The sequence below is a fragment of the Montipora capricornis genome, chromosome 1 (assembly GCF_036669925.1).
Source record: "Montipora capricornis isolate CH-2021 chromosome 1, ASM3666992v2, whole genome shotgun sequence".
In the NCBI taxonomy this organism is placed as follows: domain Eukaryota; kingdom Metazoa; phylum Cnidaria; class Anthozoa; order Scleractinia; family Acroporidae; genus Montipora; species Montipora capricornis.
Window position 1 is genome coordinate 36,294,164 of NC_090883.1, and position 16,114 is coordinate 36,310,277.

General features: G+C 40.8%; 1 protein-coding gene across 1 annotated transcript in view; it reads right to left on the reverse strand.

Moving 5' to 3' along the window:
• The window catches only part of LOC138040753 (putative leucine-rich repeat-containing protein DDB_G0281931), a 7,588-nt gene extending 220 nt beyond the window's left edge, over positions 1 to 7,368 (reverse strand). The window contains exons 1-2 of the mRNA XM_068886431.1: positions 7,211 to 7,368; positions 1 to 4,237 (exon numbers count right to left, since the gene is read on the reverse strand). The exon at positions 1 to 4,237 is cut by the window's left edge and continues 220 nt beyond it. Of these exons, the coding sequence (XP_068742532.1) occupies positions 960 to 4,237; positions 7,211 to 7,313 (3,381 nt within the window). The 5' untranslated portion in view covers positions 7,314 to 7,368 and the 3' untranslated portion in view covers positions 1 to 959. The remainder of the gene's footprint in view (positions 4,238 to 7,210) is intronic.
• Positions 7,369 to 16,114: the final 8,746 nt, after the last annotated feature.

The window sequence follows — 16,114 nt, forward strand, 5'->3', positions numbered from 1 at the left end:
TTAGACTGAGTTTCCCGCGAATATCCCGCGGGAGCCCCGATGAGCAATCACAAGTATCTGCACGTACAGGGCCGCCATTGTTTTTGCTCATTAAAACTATTGTTTTGTGGCACTTTCGTTTCCGTTGCCGTCCTCGTTGCCCTTATTGGCGGGAAAAGATAGTCTAAAAATAAAGGGTCCGTAAAAATACCATGAGATGGGCCCATGTTAGTACTGGAGTTGTACGCTCCGAGTACTAGTGATGGGAGCACGTTCATTACTTCTAAGTACTGGTGTAATGAATTGATAACCTTTTAACCGGAAATAACTCTAGTTTTCATACCGGAGGTCTATAGAAATCGCGGGCTTACTTAGACTCGTGGGAAATGTGAAACCTTGCTCTTTTGTGTGTCGTGGCGTGCGAGTGAAGTAAAGTTTACTGTTGTGTTTAGTTCAATCTGTGTGATTCGTTGGCCATCGGTACGCAATCTTTACAACTAGTAACAAGAAATTACTAGTCTTTTAGCTTTGAATGGTTGTGCAAATACTTCAACGTTTGAAAAAAAAATTACTAAAACCTAACCAACGGCGAATCCGTTTCGATTATTGTTCAGTGTTAACGTTGTTTAATGTTGCATTAACTTAGACTACCAAGGCAAAATCATAAACACGCAACTATTAGCAGGAATAAGGGACAACTGAAGGCTAGAGAAACAAATCAAAAGTCAACATCAATTGTCAACAATGCTTTGGGATGTCACTCTCCATATTGTACACAATGCAATCAAGTGATGAGTTCTTGATGCACCCCGAAGTGGTCCAAAATACTAAACACATATTCATAGCAACAAATCAGTATCTTTTCCTCGGTCAGCTGCATTACATGTGGTTACAAAAAATTGGAAAGTCACCAAAAACGAATTCAGGTTTCTTCTACTAAAGATTGGCGTTGGTAAAAGACACGGCTGCCTCAGTTGCTGCTAAATACCACCTAAGTCAACGTAGTATCCCCGGTGGCCGTTGACAGGTAGCAAATACCTTCTTTCTTCATCACTGCCGTCATCAGATTCCATTGCATTTGGGAAACTTTTATACGAATTTTCACCGCTGCAATTGTTACTGCCATTCTTGCGGCCTTCATTTTTGCCAACAAGACGGTAAACTATACCAGCTACCAGAGTCACAAGAACACATGTATTTATGACCATCACCAGCCAAACGAAAATGTTAGCATAGGTCCTGTCCAGTACTGAAAACCTCAACACCATAAAAGACATGGACAACACGAGTAAAACCAAGGGTTCAAAGACATTCTCGCGGAAAATGCGTTCGAAGATAACTTTTCTGTTGGTCTCGTGCTCGCTCGGATCGCATCTGTTTATAGGGACTTCGCCATACGGCTGGAGGCACAAGTGGATGATTGCTGACGTCATCAGCACTAGCCACACTACAAACGTTTGCAAGGTGGACGACGAAGAAATCATCGACAACGCAATGGCAAGAACCAGGCGGCGGAAAAGCGTGAAGATCTCAAAGTACTGACGATACTTTGGTTTGTACGGCAAATAGACGGGTCCAAGCCACACGTCAAGTTTCTCTTGTTCTTCAGGAGTCATCGAGCTTCTCTTTGGAAAGAAACGGATCAGCACAAAGATGACAATCAAGGGAAACCCAATCACGTAGAACACAACTGAGACAACGCCAAGGGTTTTCAGTTTGCTGTAAGAGTGCGAAGGGCATTCTATCCAAGGGGAGTTGGGCATGTAACGAACATCCTGATCACTGTGACATGGACGTAGAATGGAAAGGGACTGCTTCACGATTGGAAAGTAGCTGAAGCTAAGACAAAAGAAGGCGATTTGGCGACATTTGAAATGAACAAGTTGCATTCTCCTTTCAGCGGAACGAAATCTATTGTAAATCAGCATCGTGATGAAATACACACCCACCATGGCTAAGCACACCGCTGGAAGTAGGAGCAGAAAGGCAAACTTCCCGACTGGAGTAAAAAGAGAAGGCAGGTCACAAGAAAGAGAGGGAAAGTATAGGTTCCAATAACTGCTCAAGTAGCTTTGAGCCTTAATAACTCTTTTAGGCCACACGTTGACACTAGATACCATGAAATCCATGGTTTGGATGTAAAACACCGTTATGCTGATTAGAGAGCGAGCAGCCTTTCCTCGGTTACTCATACACAACACGAAAACGACAAGGTTTAATTTGAAAAGCCACGCAGGTAATAACTCCAAAAGCATCATGATTAGCATGAGTAGAAAATGAATTGCAGTAACAACGAACCATTTGATTGATCGAAGACGAAAATAAAAGTACAACCAGAGAAGAATGAGAAAAGACAAAGTAAAGATAGGAATAAAGATGTAATAGTAAGTTAAATCGCCCTTTTTGCATTTGAAGCACAGTCCACCAAGTTTGTAAAATCCTTCTTGACAGCGAGAGCAAAATCTGCCCGTGTTCCCTGGATGGCAGACGCAAGAATGATTGCACGTCGTGATCAGAGATGACAATGATTGACGGCTTCCGGAGGAGGAATTTGTGTCCTTTGGTGTTGTGACCAGTCGACAAGTACAGGAATCTGTAGGGTTGCATGCAGATGATACCGGGCACTTGACAAGGTGGGTGGCATTGCTGGGATCTGGTGATGGCCAGTAGCCACCCGATACCTCCATGATGTTTGGACGCAGATCGTCGGCTGCACTGATGGCAAGTCGATGGCAATTCGCACCAATCATACATTTCTTGCACAAACCATCGCCTCCGTAGAAACCTTCGTCGCAGACGCAATATTTGTATTCGTAAAATGTTGGATCTAAGCGAATGCGTCCATTGTTGAACGTGAGTCGTCCTTCAGGGCAGGTATAGTTGACTGCTTGAGGTGGTTTGAACATAGTGAAAAAGTCAGGTTTAAAGACGTTGGATGAAGCGCTTGTCCCAACTCGCATAGAGGGATTCCCAGATATGTCTAAATATTGCAGAGAAACCATGTTTTGAATTCCTGATGGAAGGCTACCTGTCAAGTTATTCGAGGAGACGTCAAAGTACGTCAAAAACGAAAAATCACCAAAAAATGCGGGTAAAGCTCCATAAAAATTGTTACCACTTAAATCAAAAGTGGAAAGTCTTGTCATATACAGCACGTTTGCGAGTACAGGACTTGTTATGTTGCAAAAGCTTAGATTTAGAATTGAGGGGCTATCAACTTTAAAAAGTTCGATGAAGCTTGAAAAATTAATTGCCAATTTTCGATTCCCTGCTAGAGAGACGTAAGACGCTTTACAAGCACGGGCTGTATCTGGCCACGGTTTTCCTTCATTGATTGACTCAAACTCGTTTTGTGACAAATCGATCACTTCGCCTCCCTTCAGCAGCACATCGCCTGGAATATCCCCTGTTAGTTGATTGTTGGCAAGATTTAATGCACTTGGGAATTTTTTCCAGTTTGATATATTCCCAGAAATGCTGTTTCCAGGTAAAATTAGTTGGCTTAGGTTTTCTGGTAATACACTGGGCAACCTTGCGGTTAGTTTAACCCCGGATATATACAATTCTGTTATGGAAGGAATTGCGAATATGTCACTGAGGTTTCCATGCATCTGGCCAGGAGTTATTCCGAGGTCCAAATACCGCAGCTTTTTCAGCCTAGAAATACTCTTTGGTATTTGGCCAGTGAGATTGTTTCCTCCAAGACAAAGTAATCGTAATTCTGTCATGTTTCCGATATTCCGTGGTAAGTGACCAGTGAAACCATCGCCGTTCATACCGCAGCCCAGGAAGTTTTGCAGATTTTTCATTTTTACAATCCCTTCAGGAATATTCCCAGAAATAGAAGCGGCATTGAACGAAACGGTCAACAGATTGCTCATATTCGCAAACAGAAAGTCGCTAATGGTTCCTCGAAGAGAAGGGTTCCCTGGTGTGCAGAGAGAAAATAAGTTTCGGATTTTCCATATGTTAGAAGGAAGGAAACCGTTTAGGTTATTGTAAGCCAAGACGATAGTTTTAATGTGCGCTGTATTTCCGTGACAGGTGATACCATACCAGGAACAATGGGATGTGTCATTGGTTGAACTAAGCCAGCCGCGTTTTTCGTACCACTCTTGTCCATTTGTTGAATTGTATATATCTAGTAGAACTTCTCTTTCCTGTTCTGGTGTGAAAGATGTGTCCAAGGTGAACGGTGGAAACTGTTTAACGCGTTTCAAACAATCGCGTCCCTCATCGCCTAGAAACAAGTTATAATCTGGAAAGAAATGACAGTTATTCCCAAGTGAAACTTAAAATGCAAGTGATCGCTCAAAGTCAATGACTCTCCGTTGGCAATTGGAGGTTTTCTCTCTGAAACTTTGCAAAGTATTCCACATCTAACAATTAATTACAAGACAATAGTTTTCCATCTCGACTCGAGTGCTGTGCTGGTGTGGGAACTACTGAATGTGGGGTGAATAGTGTAACGATTATTCTGGGAAAAAATGGTTTGTGTCCGTTTGACCGGTTTACAACAGAGGAAAGGCGGGCGGAAAACTAACCAACAATGGCTAGAAGAAACCAACCAAATATCCATTCTTCGATTAAGGAGGCTCGTATCAGTCTTTTTTTTTTTCTTAACTTTGATGTGTATTCGTTGAAATAAGATTTTTTTACAGAAGGCAATTTTCGATTTCCCGACACCACAAAATCTTTTCGAGGTATCAGTGATCAAAGTTTATTTTCTAGTTGGTTTCCAGGCAACAGCTGTTCAGCTCATTTTGAAAAGGTCGATTATCTCGAAATTCAGTCAGACTCTTGATAACGAAACTTAAAGAGAGTAAACGACTGAGGCTCCACAGCTTGTAAGCCAAATTAGAAAAACATCTATGTGAGAGTGTTTACAAGTAAATTGCAAATAAAGTTTTGAAGGTCGGTTTAGCTCATTCCCATGCAACTTGATTTTTCTTCCGCTTTACAAGGAAATATTAATCTTTATATTTTTGTCTATGTTCAAGGAATTATCGTGGTAGTATAACATTTTTGAGCCTCCTAATAGGTATAACATTTTTGAGCCTCCTAGTAGCTGTGAGTGTAAAATATTTAGGTTTAGAAATGGCTATATAAATTGAAAGTACGAGCAAGTAAGATAGCTCGTAATTTGCACATAAATTTATCCGTTTTTGTACTTGAATATCTCACAATCACAGCCACCTAGGAGGCTCAATGTAACTTGTGCTTTGCAGCATGTAGGAGAACAATAAGAAAAGTCTGGGTTCTCATTTGGGGTGTTGAGAAAAGCGAAATGAGTTAGCTGGCTTTGCTAATTTCTTTGAGAGAAAAGCGTGTGGTTTGGGAAAGTTGTAGTGCCGCTCACCTCGTTGCTGTGTAACTGGATGATGTTTTGCCGTTGGTAGTCTTTAATTTAAGAGGATTTTTCATTTGACGTGGGAAGGAAAGTAAAACTATCAAGGCACTTTAGGATCTGTATCTGCTTAGCCTAGCGTAGCAATTATGCGCCGATCAGCTCGAAACTTCAACATCCCCCCCCCCCCCCCACCCTGGGAAAAGCCCGGGCATTTGAACTTTTGAAGATTGGATCGTTCAAATTCCCGCCCTCTCGGACCAAAATGGTGTTCAAATGCCCTATACCCTACTAAAGAACAATCGTCGTCGGCTCCTGCCGTCTTTAATAAAGACCTTTTGAAGACCTTTTTTGTAAGCCAATCGCTCGCAAATGCTACATCTCTTCCTTTAAACTCTTCCATCTCATCCAAACACGTGTTTTATAGCTGTTAGCGACTTCGGCGCCCGAAAAAAAATTCATTTGAAACCTGAAACTTCCGGTTTAATTTTCCCCACCCCACTCAGGGAAAGGTCAAATTCCCCACTCCCCGAGCGCAGAAGATAGTCAAATGCACGGGGGTTTGCCCGGGAAAGGGGTTGGGGGGGGGGGGGGGGTGGGGTGCTGGAGTTTCGATTTGATCGGCGCATTATTTTGTTTGAAATGGCGAGTAGGGAAATTAGCCACCAGCGTTTTTGAGCCACAGACGGCAAATGGAAGTGAGGCGTCTTCTCTTTTTACTCGCCTTGGTGCTAACACATTTGTATTACCAAGTGTCTTTATTCTTATAGAGACGATTTACTTGGAAATTTGTGCACAAACACTAACCTCAAATGAGAAACGTGCACTTCCGGTTGCATAACGGCGCTCAAAAATGCCTTTGCTTAAGCTCCCCATTTTAATCAACTTGAAATTGAACTTGAAATTTAACTTGAACCTTTTTTTAACACGGTAAACTCATCAGGGTATACATTAATTTTATACTATTAATATAAAATCCAGCCTACATATTAAAAATACATAACACTTATTAACCAAGAGTTAGATCCATGCCTGGCTGGATGCAAAAACGAATACCAATTATCAAACCACTGATTAAATACCCAAATTGTTTAGCACGACGGCAAATTTAGAGTCTTCTTTTATTGGTCACGTGACCATGCGCGTGGCGTGATGACGTCATATTTAGGGTCATTGGTTTACAAAAGTTGGAAAGTGACCAAAATAATGCCAAATTCTCTCAAATTACTAAACCGTTACATCCTTAGCAACGCACCCAAAAAACCCGAAAAAACACGTCAGTACGCCCTTAAAAGGTATGCTCCCAGGGACTCTTCTCGCCTTACTTGAAAACTTAACGCCAGTCCCGATTTTGCCCGTGATTTTCTCGTCCCGTCTCGACTGCCTGCCCCTGGGTCTCCGAGGATGTTGTAACTGTTCATTGCATTCGCGAGATAATGAGTTTATGTACATTCATTTTGTGGTCCACGTGCGAGTATTCGATCGGAGGACTAACAATTTGGTTCACTGCCGTTTTATTTGAGGAAGAAAAAGTTGACGAGAGTGCAGTTTGGGTTTTTAGTACGATCCTTCTCAATTCTGAATACCTTCTTGATTGTTTTCTCTACATGACACCTCTAGCACTCCTCCGCCGTCAAACAGCACATTTACACTCTCTATTCCTTAACCTGCGACCATGCTTTATCTTCTTTTCCGCGGAAAACACGAAAGAGGCGACAAAAGAGGGATCTTAGGGTGATGCTACAAATTGGTCCTGATAGCGCGCGCGGTATCCATTCTTTTACTTAGTAACTCGTGAACGTGACCTGTAATTTACAGCAACTCGTGCAATTGTCCGAACTGACTGCTCGTCCGACTAAAATAAACTAGAATGCAGTTACTTACCGTAAGTGTCCCTCGGCCACTGTGCCGATACTTTGACCGAGTTAGCGTGAACTACCATCGGAGCTCGGCAAAAAATCACCCATAACAGAGCAATCATCCACATCACAAGCGGATGCCAGGTCAAAAGAGCTGGTTTGTTCCAAATTGGGCTGTAGTTCATTTTTATGTCGAAACGTGGTTTGGATTTTTAACTGTAGTATTTGTTATACGGTATTTATAATCCATCTTTCGCCCGACCAATCATAGTCCTTACCTTCCATTTGTTTAATCGAATGGTTATTTTAAGATATGATGAAACGAAAAAATTGTCCTGAGCGACGCATAAATTGCACCAAACAGGGTACCCCTGAACCAAAACGGATAATTGTAATGAAGACGAATTAATCAAGTGAAAACAGCTTAGTCCTTTTCCAAGAGTAGCATCATATTTTTTGCAAAGCCTGATAATGATAGTACTCAGCTTTGATTCAAAAGGCTGCAGTTTATTTTCGAAGGTTGTGAGCGAAAATGTTGTTTGAAAGTGAAATCAGAATTTTCCCACCGGTGCTGAAACGGAACTGAAATTTAATTGATGAACTCTAATTCAATGAAAGGTGTTAAAGTCGGTAGGCGTCCGAATCCTTAATGCAGCATCTTTTTGCAATTGGTGACAGATTCGTATATTTTATCTTTGCGGAGCTTTTATTTGCTTCGCCCCCTACAGGCCAGAAAGTTTTGAGTCATTGAGTTATTCCAAGAGGAAATGGGCATTATCTTACGAAAATTTCACGAGCCAATGTTTAAAAATTTAGCCCATTGAACCATGCAAGAATAAAGGAAAAAGAAAGGAAAGGAACTTTATTTAAGTGTCTAGTAGATTTAGCGCTGCAGCACTAATTGGGGACACTGTAAAGTGAAATTAACAATTAACACAGCAAGTCAAATGTTGGTTTTTGAGGAGAGGGGAAACCGGAGTACCCGGAGAAAACCTGTCGGTTCACATATGACGCCGAGTCGAGGAATCGAACCTGGGCCACATTGGTGGGAGGCGAGTGCTCTCACCACTGCGCCATCCTTTCACCCCCTTGCATTTTGGTCGGCTGTGTCGAAAAGTGGGACGGGGACTCGGGAACGCGGGGTATCGGGGATGTGGGGACGTGGGAACTCGGGGACGCGGCGACGCAGTTTCGAAGTATAGAATTTCAGAAATGGGAGAACATCCCCAAGAAAGTTGAATTGCTTTTGTTATTTTGCAAAAATGATCATCTGTATGCTTTTCAAGTACCAGCTAAATACACAGCGAAATTCAAAAATTGGATTCTCGAAAAGTAATTCTCTCCACTCGTAACAAAGCTCGACTGTTAAACAAAGCAGAAGACCTAATGGCCCATTGCAGAGACTGCAGCTGGAGGGACGCGGAATAGTTTACCTCGTGAAATTCGCCATCTATCAAAAAAAAAAAAAATTTGAATTAAAATCCACAATATCCTTCTCCAAAGACTTTCAGAAGAAAATGACTATATTGATTTGTCTGTCTTACTGACAAAAAGATATGACTACTTTGGCTTTTCATATTTGCACTTTGTATTGATTTGATTTTCGATGATATTTCCTTATTTTAGTTGACTGTATACTCTGTACACTAGTTATTTGTATACCTGTTCGTTCTAATATGTGTTGTTTGTAAAACACAATTGAAAAGCGTAGCTTTCTCTACTTGTCAAGGAAATACAGTGCGTCTCGATTTGTTTAAGTTGACGAGAGTGCTGATTGGGTTTTTAGTACGATCCTTCTCAATTCTGAATAACTTCTTGATTGTTTTCTCCACATGACACCTCTAGCACTCCTCCGTCGTCAAGTAACACATTTACACTCTCTATTCCGTAACCTGTGATCAAGCTTTATCTTCTTTTCCGCGGGAAACACGAAAGCGGGGACAAAAAAAGGGATGCTACAAATTGGTCCTGATAGCGCGCTCGGTATCCATTCTTTTACTTAGTAACTCGTGAACGTGACCTGTAATTTACGGCAACGCTGCTCGTCGGACTGAAAATAAACTAGAATGCAGTTACTTACCGTAAGTGTCCCTGGGCCAGTGTGCCGATACTTTGACCGATTTAGCCTGAACTACCATCAGAGCTTGGCAAAAAATTACGCATAAAAGAGCAAACATCCACATCTCAAGTTGATGTCAGGTCAAAAGAGGTTGTTTTTTCCACATTGGGCAGTAGTTCATTTTGATGTCGAAACGCAGTTTGGATTTTAACTCTACTATTTTTTAGTTTTATGATAATCGTCTTTCGCTTGACATATCATAGCCCTTACCTCCATTTGTTTAATATAATGGCTATTTTAAGAAATGACGAAACGAAAAGATATTTATGCGACGCATAAATTAACCAAACGGGTTCCCCTGAACCAAAACGGATAATTGTAATGAAGACGAATTAATCAAGTTAAAACAGCTTAGCCCTTTTCCAAGAGTAGCGTCTTATTTTTTACCTAAGCCTGATAATGATAGAACTCAACTTTGATTCCGAATCAAAGGCTGCACTTAATTTTCGAAGGTTGTGAGCGGAAACGTTGTTTCGAAATTCCCACCGATGCCCATGAAAAATATCCTGAGCGACTGAAACAACTGAAACGAATCTGAAATTTAATTAATTGATGAAAAACCTTGAAACCGTGAGGAGCTTAATCCTGCTCAGGAATATGAAAACCGAGCAGGTTTGGGGAAAAATTTCCCAAAGCAGCAGGATAGTTTTTGTAACATGAAGTTTGTGAGCGAAAATGTTGTTTTGAAAGTGAAATCAGAATTTTCCCACCGGTGCTGAAACGGAACTGAAATTTAATTGATGCGGCATCATTTTGCAATAGACCTTTTTTTACCGATACGGCGACCATTTTGATTTCTATTGTTTCGAGTAGCTATTATGGGATGCCCAGGGGGCAAATTAATATGTATTTGCCCCCTGGGCATCCCATAATCGCTATTTGAAACAATAGAAATCAAAATGGCCGCCGTATCGGTAAAAAGGTCTAATGCTTTGCGGAGTTTTTATTTGCTCCGCCCCTACAGACAGGAAACCTTTGAGTCATTGAATTATTCCAAGGGAAAATGAGCATTACCTGACGAAAATTTAGCAAGTCAGTGTTTACAAATTTAGGGCATTGAACCATGCGCGAATAAAATGCATTTTGTTCAGTGGCATGATAGTGTAGACAAATACGATTCTAACTTTAAACAAATGGAGATTCGAAGCCAAGTTATTCCACTGATTTATTCAACTTTGGCAAAACGATTGATGCTCAATGTTAAATCTAAACAATTATCGTCTGAAGAGCAAACATTGTTGCTCAACTGTGACAGCAAAATAGTTCATGAACTTTGGCTAACAATTTACAACTGAAAGGAAAGATTACTGAAATATCGATCAAGAATTATAACGTGGAACGCAGTTAGTTTAAGGAGGCTCGAAATAGTTCCTCCTTTTTTCAAACAAATAAACATATTTTGTTTTTAGATACAGTTAGGGTAATCATATCAAGACAAAATTTGGCCAGGGTATTAAGTACCCATCATAGATTTGTCACATCACATTGTCCTCCAAAATATCGTTACCATGGCAACGATATAAGGCATTTCCTTGAGCCTTAAAATCAAAATATGTTGTCTTTTTTGAAAAAACGGGACGGTGAAATCTTCCCATTCAGCGTTACCAGATAATGTTAGAAATAATCTCTAAAATATTTAAAATTCAACAAAATCTGTAGGTCAGTTTTTCAGAAAAATAAGTTTTTTGGAAATGTGTCGCTAATTTCTTTTTTCACCTACAGAATTTTTTTAAATTTGAAAGACAAACGTTTTAAATTAATCTAAGCTAACATGCAAAAAATGAAAAAAATTCACCGTCCGGAAGCAGAGATATAAGCGAGTAAAGTTGAAAAATCAGGAAAAATGAGGGGGTTACAAGATCGGCATTTACGCATGCGTCAACCACTCATTCGAGTGCACGCGCGAGTGAATATACAGGCCAACACAAACGGATTTAAGCGACGATGAAACCGTTTGTGTACAATTTTCGTTGTTTGCATTAATAGGACATGTCTATATATATTCCATATGTATAGGAATTAGAAGAAAGGTGAGCGAAACTAGCGGTATTTGTTTATTTCTGGTGACCCACTTTGAATCGTGAGCTGACGCGAGCAGCTTTTAGAATTGCGTGTGTGGCTTACGCGCGCGCGCTCAGCTGAAAACCCTTTCGAGCCTCCTTAAATCTAAATCTATGGAAGTGGAACTCGAAAGGCCAAATAAAAATTAAAGTCACTAAAGCCAGGAGCACGGTGCGGATAGAGAAGCTTTAATTTTCTCGGGTCGCGCGTTTACTTAGAGGGGCTTTTCCCCGGGAGGGGGGGGGGGGGGTGACTCCCATATAAAAAGGACGGGGGTGCTCGTCGTACCTTTTAGGGGTTAAAAAAGCGGTTTTGGCACCTCTTAGGGTGTTCAGCCTCAAAAGGTCCACAGCGGGAGATTTAGCGGTACCTTTTTGGGTACTGAGCTGAAAAATTATGACAGGAGACATTTGATAATTAACTATTTCTTAATTTTGTCTAATTAAAACCCATAATTTGGTACCTCTTTGGGGTGGAAAAAATTTCATGCCATGCCCACAAGACTGTATCTTGGTACCTCTTATGGGTTCTTTTCAAAATTTCCGACCAGTACCCCGTCCTTTTTTATAGGGGAGTCCTTCCCCCTCCCGGGGGCTTTGCATGCGATTCTCGCCACGCCACGCGCTGGTGACGGGAAGATTGACATATCTCGTGTAGTCCAGTCTTAAAATAGCCCTTTACAAAATACCAATATGTGATTTGGATAGCCAGAAAATAACAAAAATAATAAGAAAAACTACGATACTAATACATAATAAGTTCGAAAATCTGGTTTATCAACGGATTTGATAATGTAAACTGACCACGTTACAGAGATTTAAAAAGCTGAGGTTTCGAGCGTTATTTAGCCCTTCGTCAGAGCGAATCGAGGGTTGTGTATGGAGCTATGCTATTGGTGGTAACGTGGTAACGTGAAAAACAGGAATGAATTAATTGAATGAAAAGCTTTCGTTGATACCGTGGGGATTAGGGATGCCGATTTGGAAGATGAATTTTTGCTCTAGGTTCTTGCCAGTGTGGCAATCCCAGTCAGAAAATGGGTAAAATTTCTTTGTTATCTTTATTTTATTTTATTTTTTTCCGTGTCGGTAAAAGTCTTGCCTGTCACTCCCCTGCTAAGTGGTGCCTTTGAGCATCGGAGTCTTCTGCGCGTATTTTCTTAGGATATAGAGGGTGGGGGGGGGGGGGGAATAACCCAGGGAAATTTGATAGTTTCATGGAAGCTAGCATCAAATTTCCCACCCCTGGGCACCTACAGACTGTCAAATTCCCCCACCCCTGGGCACCTTCAGAACATCACATTCCTGCCCTGGAGTAAATGTTTTTTTATTAGATTCACATTCTTGGAACACCAATGTTCTTCACTGTCGATTTCAAATTCCCTTTTAACAGCTGATGGAAAGTTAAGTGAAGCTATGATCTTCGCAGTTATGAGCGCAATTTTTGCAATTGCGTAGAGAAGTCTGAAAAATTCAGGACTTCAACGGGGTTTGAACCCGTGACCTCGCGATTCCGGTGCGACGCTCTAACCAACTGAGCTATGAAGCCACTGACGTTGGGAGCTGGTCATTTGTGGGTTCTAATGGTCTCGTGAGGAATGAATCAATGAATCAAGCTCAGTTGGTTAGAGCGTCGCACCAGAATCGCGAGGTCACGGGTTCAAGCCCCGTTGAAGTCCTGAATTTTTCAGACTTCTCTACGCAATTGCAAAAATTGCGCTCATAACTGCGAAGATCATAGCTTCACTTGATTTCATATCCGCAGTTCATACATGATTCATTTCATATATATACCATTTCATCATTGATTCATTCCTCACGGGACCATTAGAACCCACAAATGACCAGCTCCCAACGTCAGTGGCTTCATAGCTCAGTTGGTTAGAGCGTCGCACCGGAATCGCGAGGTCACGGGTTCAAACCCCGTTGAAGTCCTGAATTTTTCAAACTATTCTACGCAATTGCAAAAATTGCGTTCATAACTGCGAAGATCATAGCTTCCCTTGATTTCATATCCGCAGTTCATATATGATTCATTTCATATATATACCATTTCATCATTGATGGAAATTTGTCGTGTAACACGAAACCTTTCTCACGGTACTGAACAAGAATCTAACATTTAGCAAAACAACATGAACAATATTAACCAGCTTTCGAATCAATCAAACATGCACAATGATATAGTTGCGAAATTCATGAATATGTAGAAATATACATAAAGCAATCACGAAGAAAAGTAGAAAGAAACATTCTCGTACATGTGAACACCCCAGCAAGGACTGATAGAAGTGATGGTCCTTATTTACAAAAAGACAAGACCAGGAGCGGGTCTAGGAAAAATAATGACCAGTTTTCAAACCAACGAAAAAGTTTCTACAGGGGTCTGGGTGCATGCTGCCCCTGGAATTTTTTAGATTTTAACTCTCTTTAAGTCCCCTTTCCCATGTATCGGACCGACTTCCGTAAAATGGTGAAAACTGATATGGATCCACCACTGCATGAAGACGGATTTGCCTACCTTTCTTTCACCCGTGGTGTCCGGAAAAATCCGGAAAACCAGAGAAGTCTCATCAAAACCAAGGTTGAGGATAACTCATCTGAGATATGTCCAGGTTTGACCCTAATTAGATGCACGCGGATTTCAATAAGCATCACGAAGTGTCCCCTTGTTCTTCTAGCCAACTTCAACATCATTTGTGTCTCAGAATATATACAGACAATTTATGTCACAAAGTGTCCCCCAAATGCTGCTCTTTAAGTGAAGATTAACTGCTGCATTTACCCAAAGCTAAAAATAACGCTAACCTTTACCCTTACCTTATTGTTGAAAATAGGTAGCAAATGCTTAGACTTAAAGGGACACTATGTGTTGGATGTCAAAATTAGGCGTGCATCTAATTAGGGTCAAACCTGGACATAAGTGACTCATCTCCAGGTTCTCTCGATGTTCCAAGATGGCTCACATGTCAAATTCAAGACCATGGGGCAACGCATACGTGTCAAAATCCCCACCCAGGGGAAGGCTCTCTGAGTCAATTTCCCGTAGGTATATCACTGGCAGCCTGTTCTCTGGCCATATTGGGGCCTCTTATCATTTGAAGAAACAGAATATGTTTCAAATGATTCGTAATGTTGCTGACAGCATTTTCTGTGAATTTTAATGATATTTTGGTGTTTCTTTCCTGAAGAAACCATTGCACCAGGACCAGCAATCCCACACAACAGCTTGCCGCAACATTTTGAAAAAGGTAACAATTAAGGTTGATACGGCACTCATAGGTGTGAGTAAACAAGAAGAAGAACTATTTATTCATACACCTTAACGTTTACACTTTTTTGTTTGTTTTTTTCTTGTTGTCTTCTTTTTTTTCCACAATGATATGCTTTACAACAATAATGGGTACTGGCTCCCCGGAATAAGGAAAATACGTATTTTTATTCAAGTATTCGGGGGGCAGACTACAAGATAACATTGCAATTATTATTATTATTATGATGGTCTTGATAGTAGCAGACAAGTAAAGAATTAAAAAAGAAACGACGAAACCTTTGCGTTTGTAAAACATTTTTCGACAGAAACTTCTGCCATCCTCAGTTAGTAGAATACAAAGCGATGGACGCTAAATTTATAATAAATAGAAAATGCTAACGTGAAAAATAGTAACAACGGAATGAAGTATAGCGTGAAAATGTGGGAATCAAAAGCGTTATAATATTATTTTTTAATGTTACATTGTACATGGAAATGTGTACATACGGGAGTTTTTATTTATTTTTATTTACCCAAACATTTTTATAGACACACAACACAGCTGTGTCATAGGATTCCAAGATAAAACTGTGGTCGGCTTCTCATGGGCAAACTTTGTAAGGGTTTTTTTAATAAGAAACTTTTGTGGAGGGTAAAAGGGTGAAAAGGGGTAAAACCCTTAAAGTGCCAATCAACTCAACACCCTTTTCCACTTTATTTATTCTCCGAAATCGTCCCAAATACATCGTGTTGCTTTCAGAACCTTTTGATTGAAATTTCACTTTTTCTATTGGCTTTGAAAGACGGGGAAAGTGGTCATACTTTGATCAATAACAGAACAATGACGGGTAATGGGTTCAATACCTGGTTGACGTCACACACTCCTTCGCATTGAGATAGTTCTTTGAAAACAGCGATGCAAATTGATTTGTGACCTCCACCCGGCATCAAACCCATTCCCCTGTATTGCTCGGTCATGGATCTAAGTATGACCACTTTTCCCGTCTTTTAAAGCCAATATAAAAGTGAAATTTCCATCAAAAGGTTCTAGTATTGCTGATGAGCAATCTGCAGTGACAATGACAAGAAGTCTTTTACGATAATGTGAAAAACGTCTTGATTTAGCATTAACACTTCTGCTGATGATGCTGAACTCGATGAAATGGGTGCATTCATTGCATCTGATGTAAACTTGAAGACGTTTGTCTTGACGGTTTTATCTCGGTGGAGGAGAACGCGTCTTGTTTGACATGGTCGGTAGGTATCGGAGATGGTTTCGTTTTTGCACTAATTACTTAAGCCATGCAAAGGCATCTCCAGAGCGCCCCAACTTCGTATCCCATGTACGTATGGGGATCCAAGCGACACCCAATGAAATCTTTGACGTTCTCATTCCTGTAGTGGAACCCTGCACATGCGTTTTTCACTTTTGTCCATTTCTTTGCCGTCGTCAGCGAAACAACTTCGTGAAATGGCCAAATTTGAGGTTTTATCAAG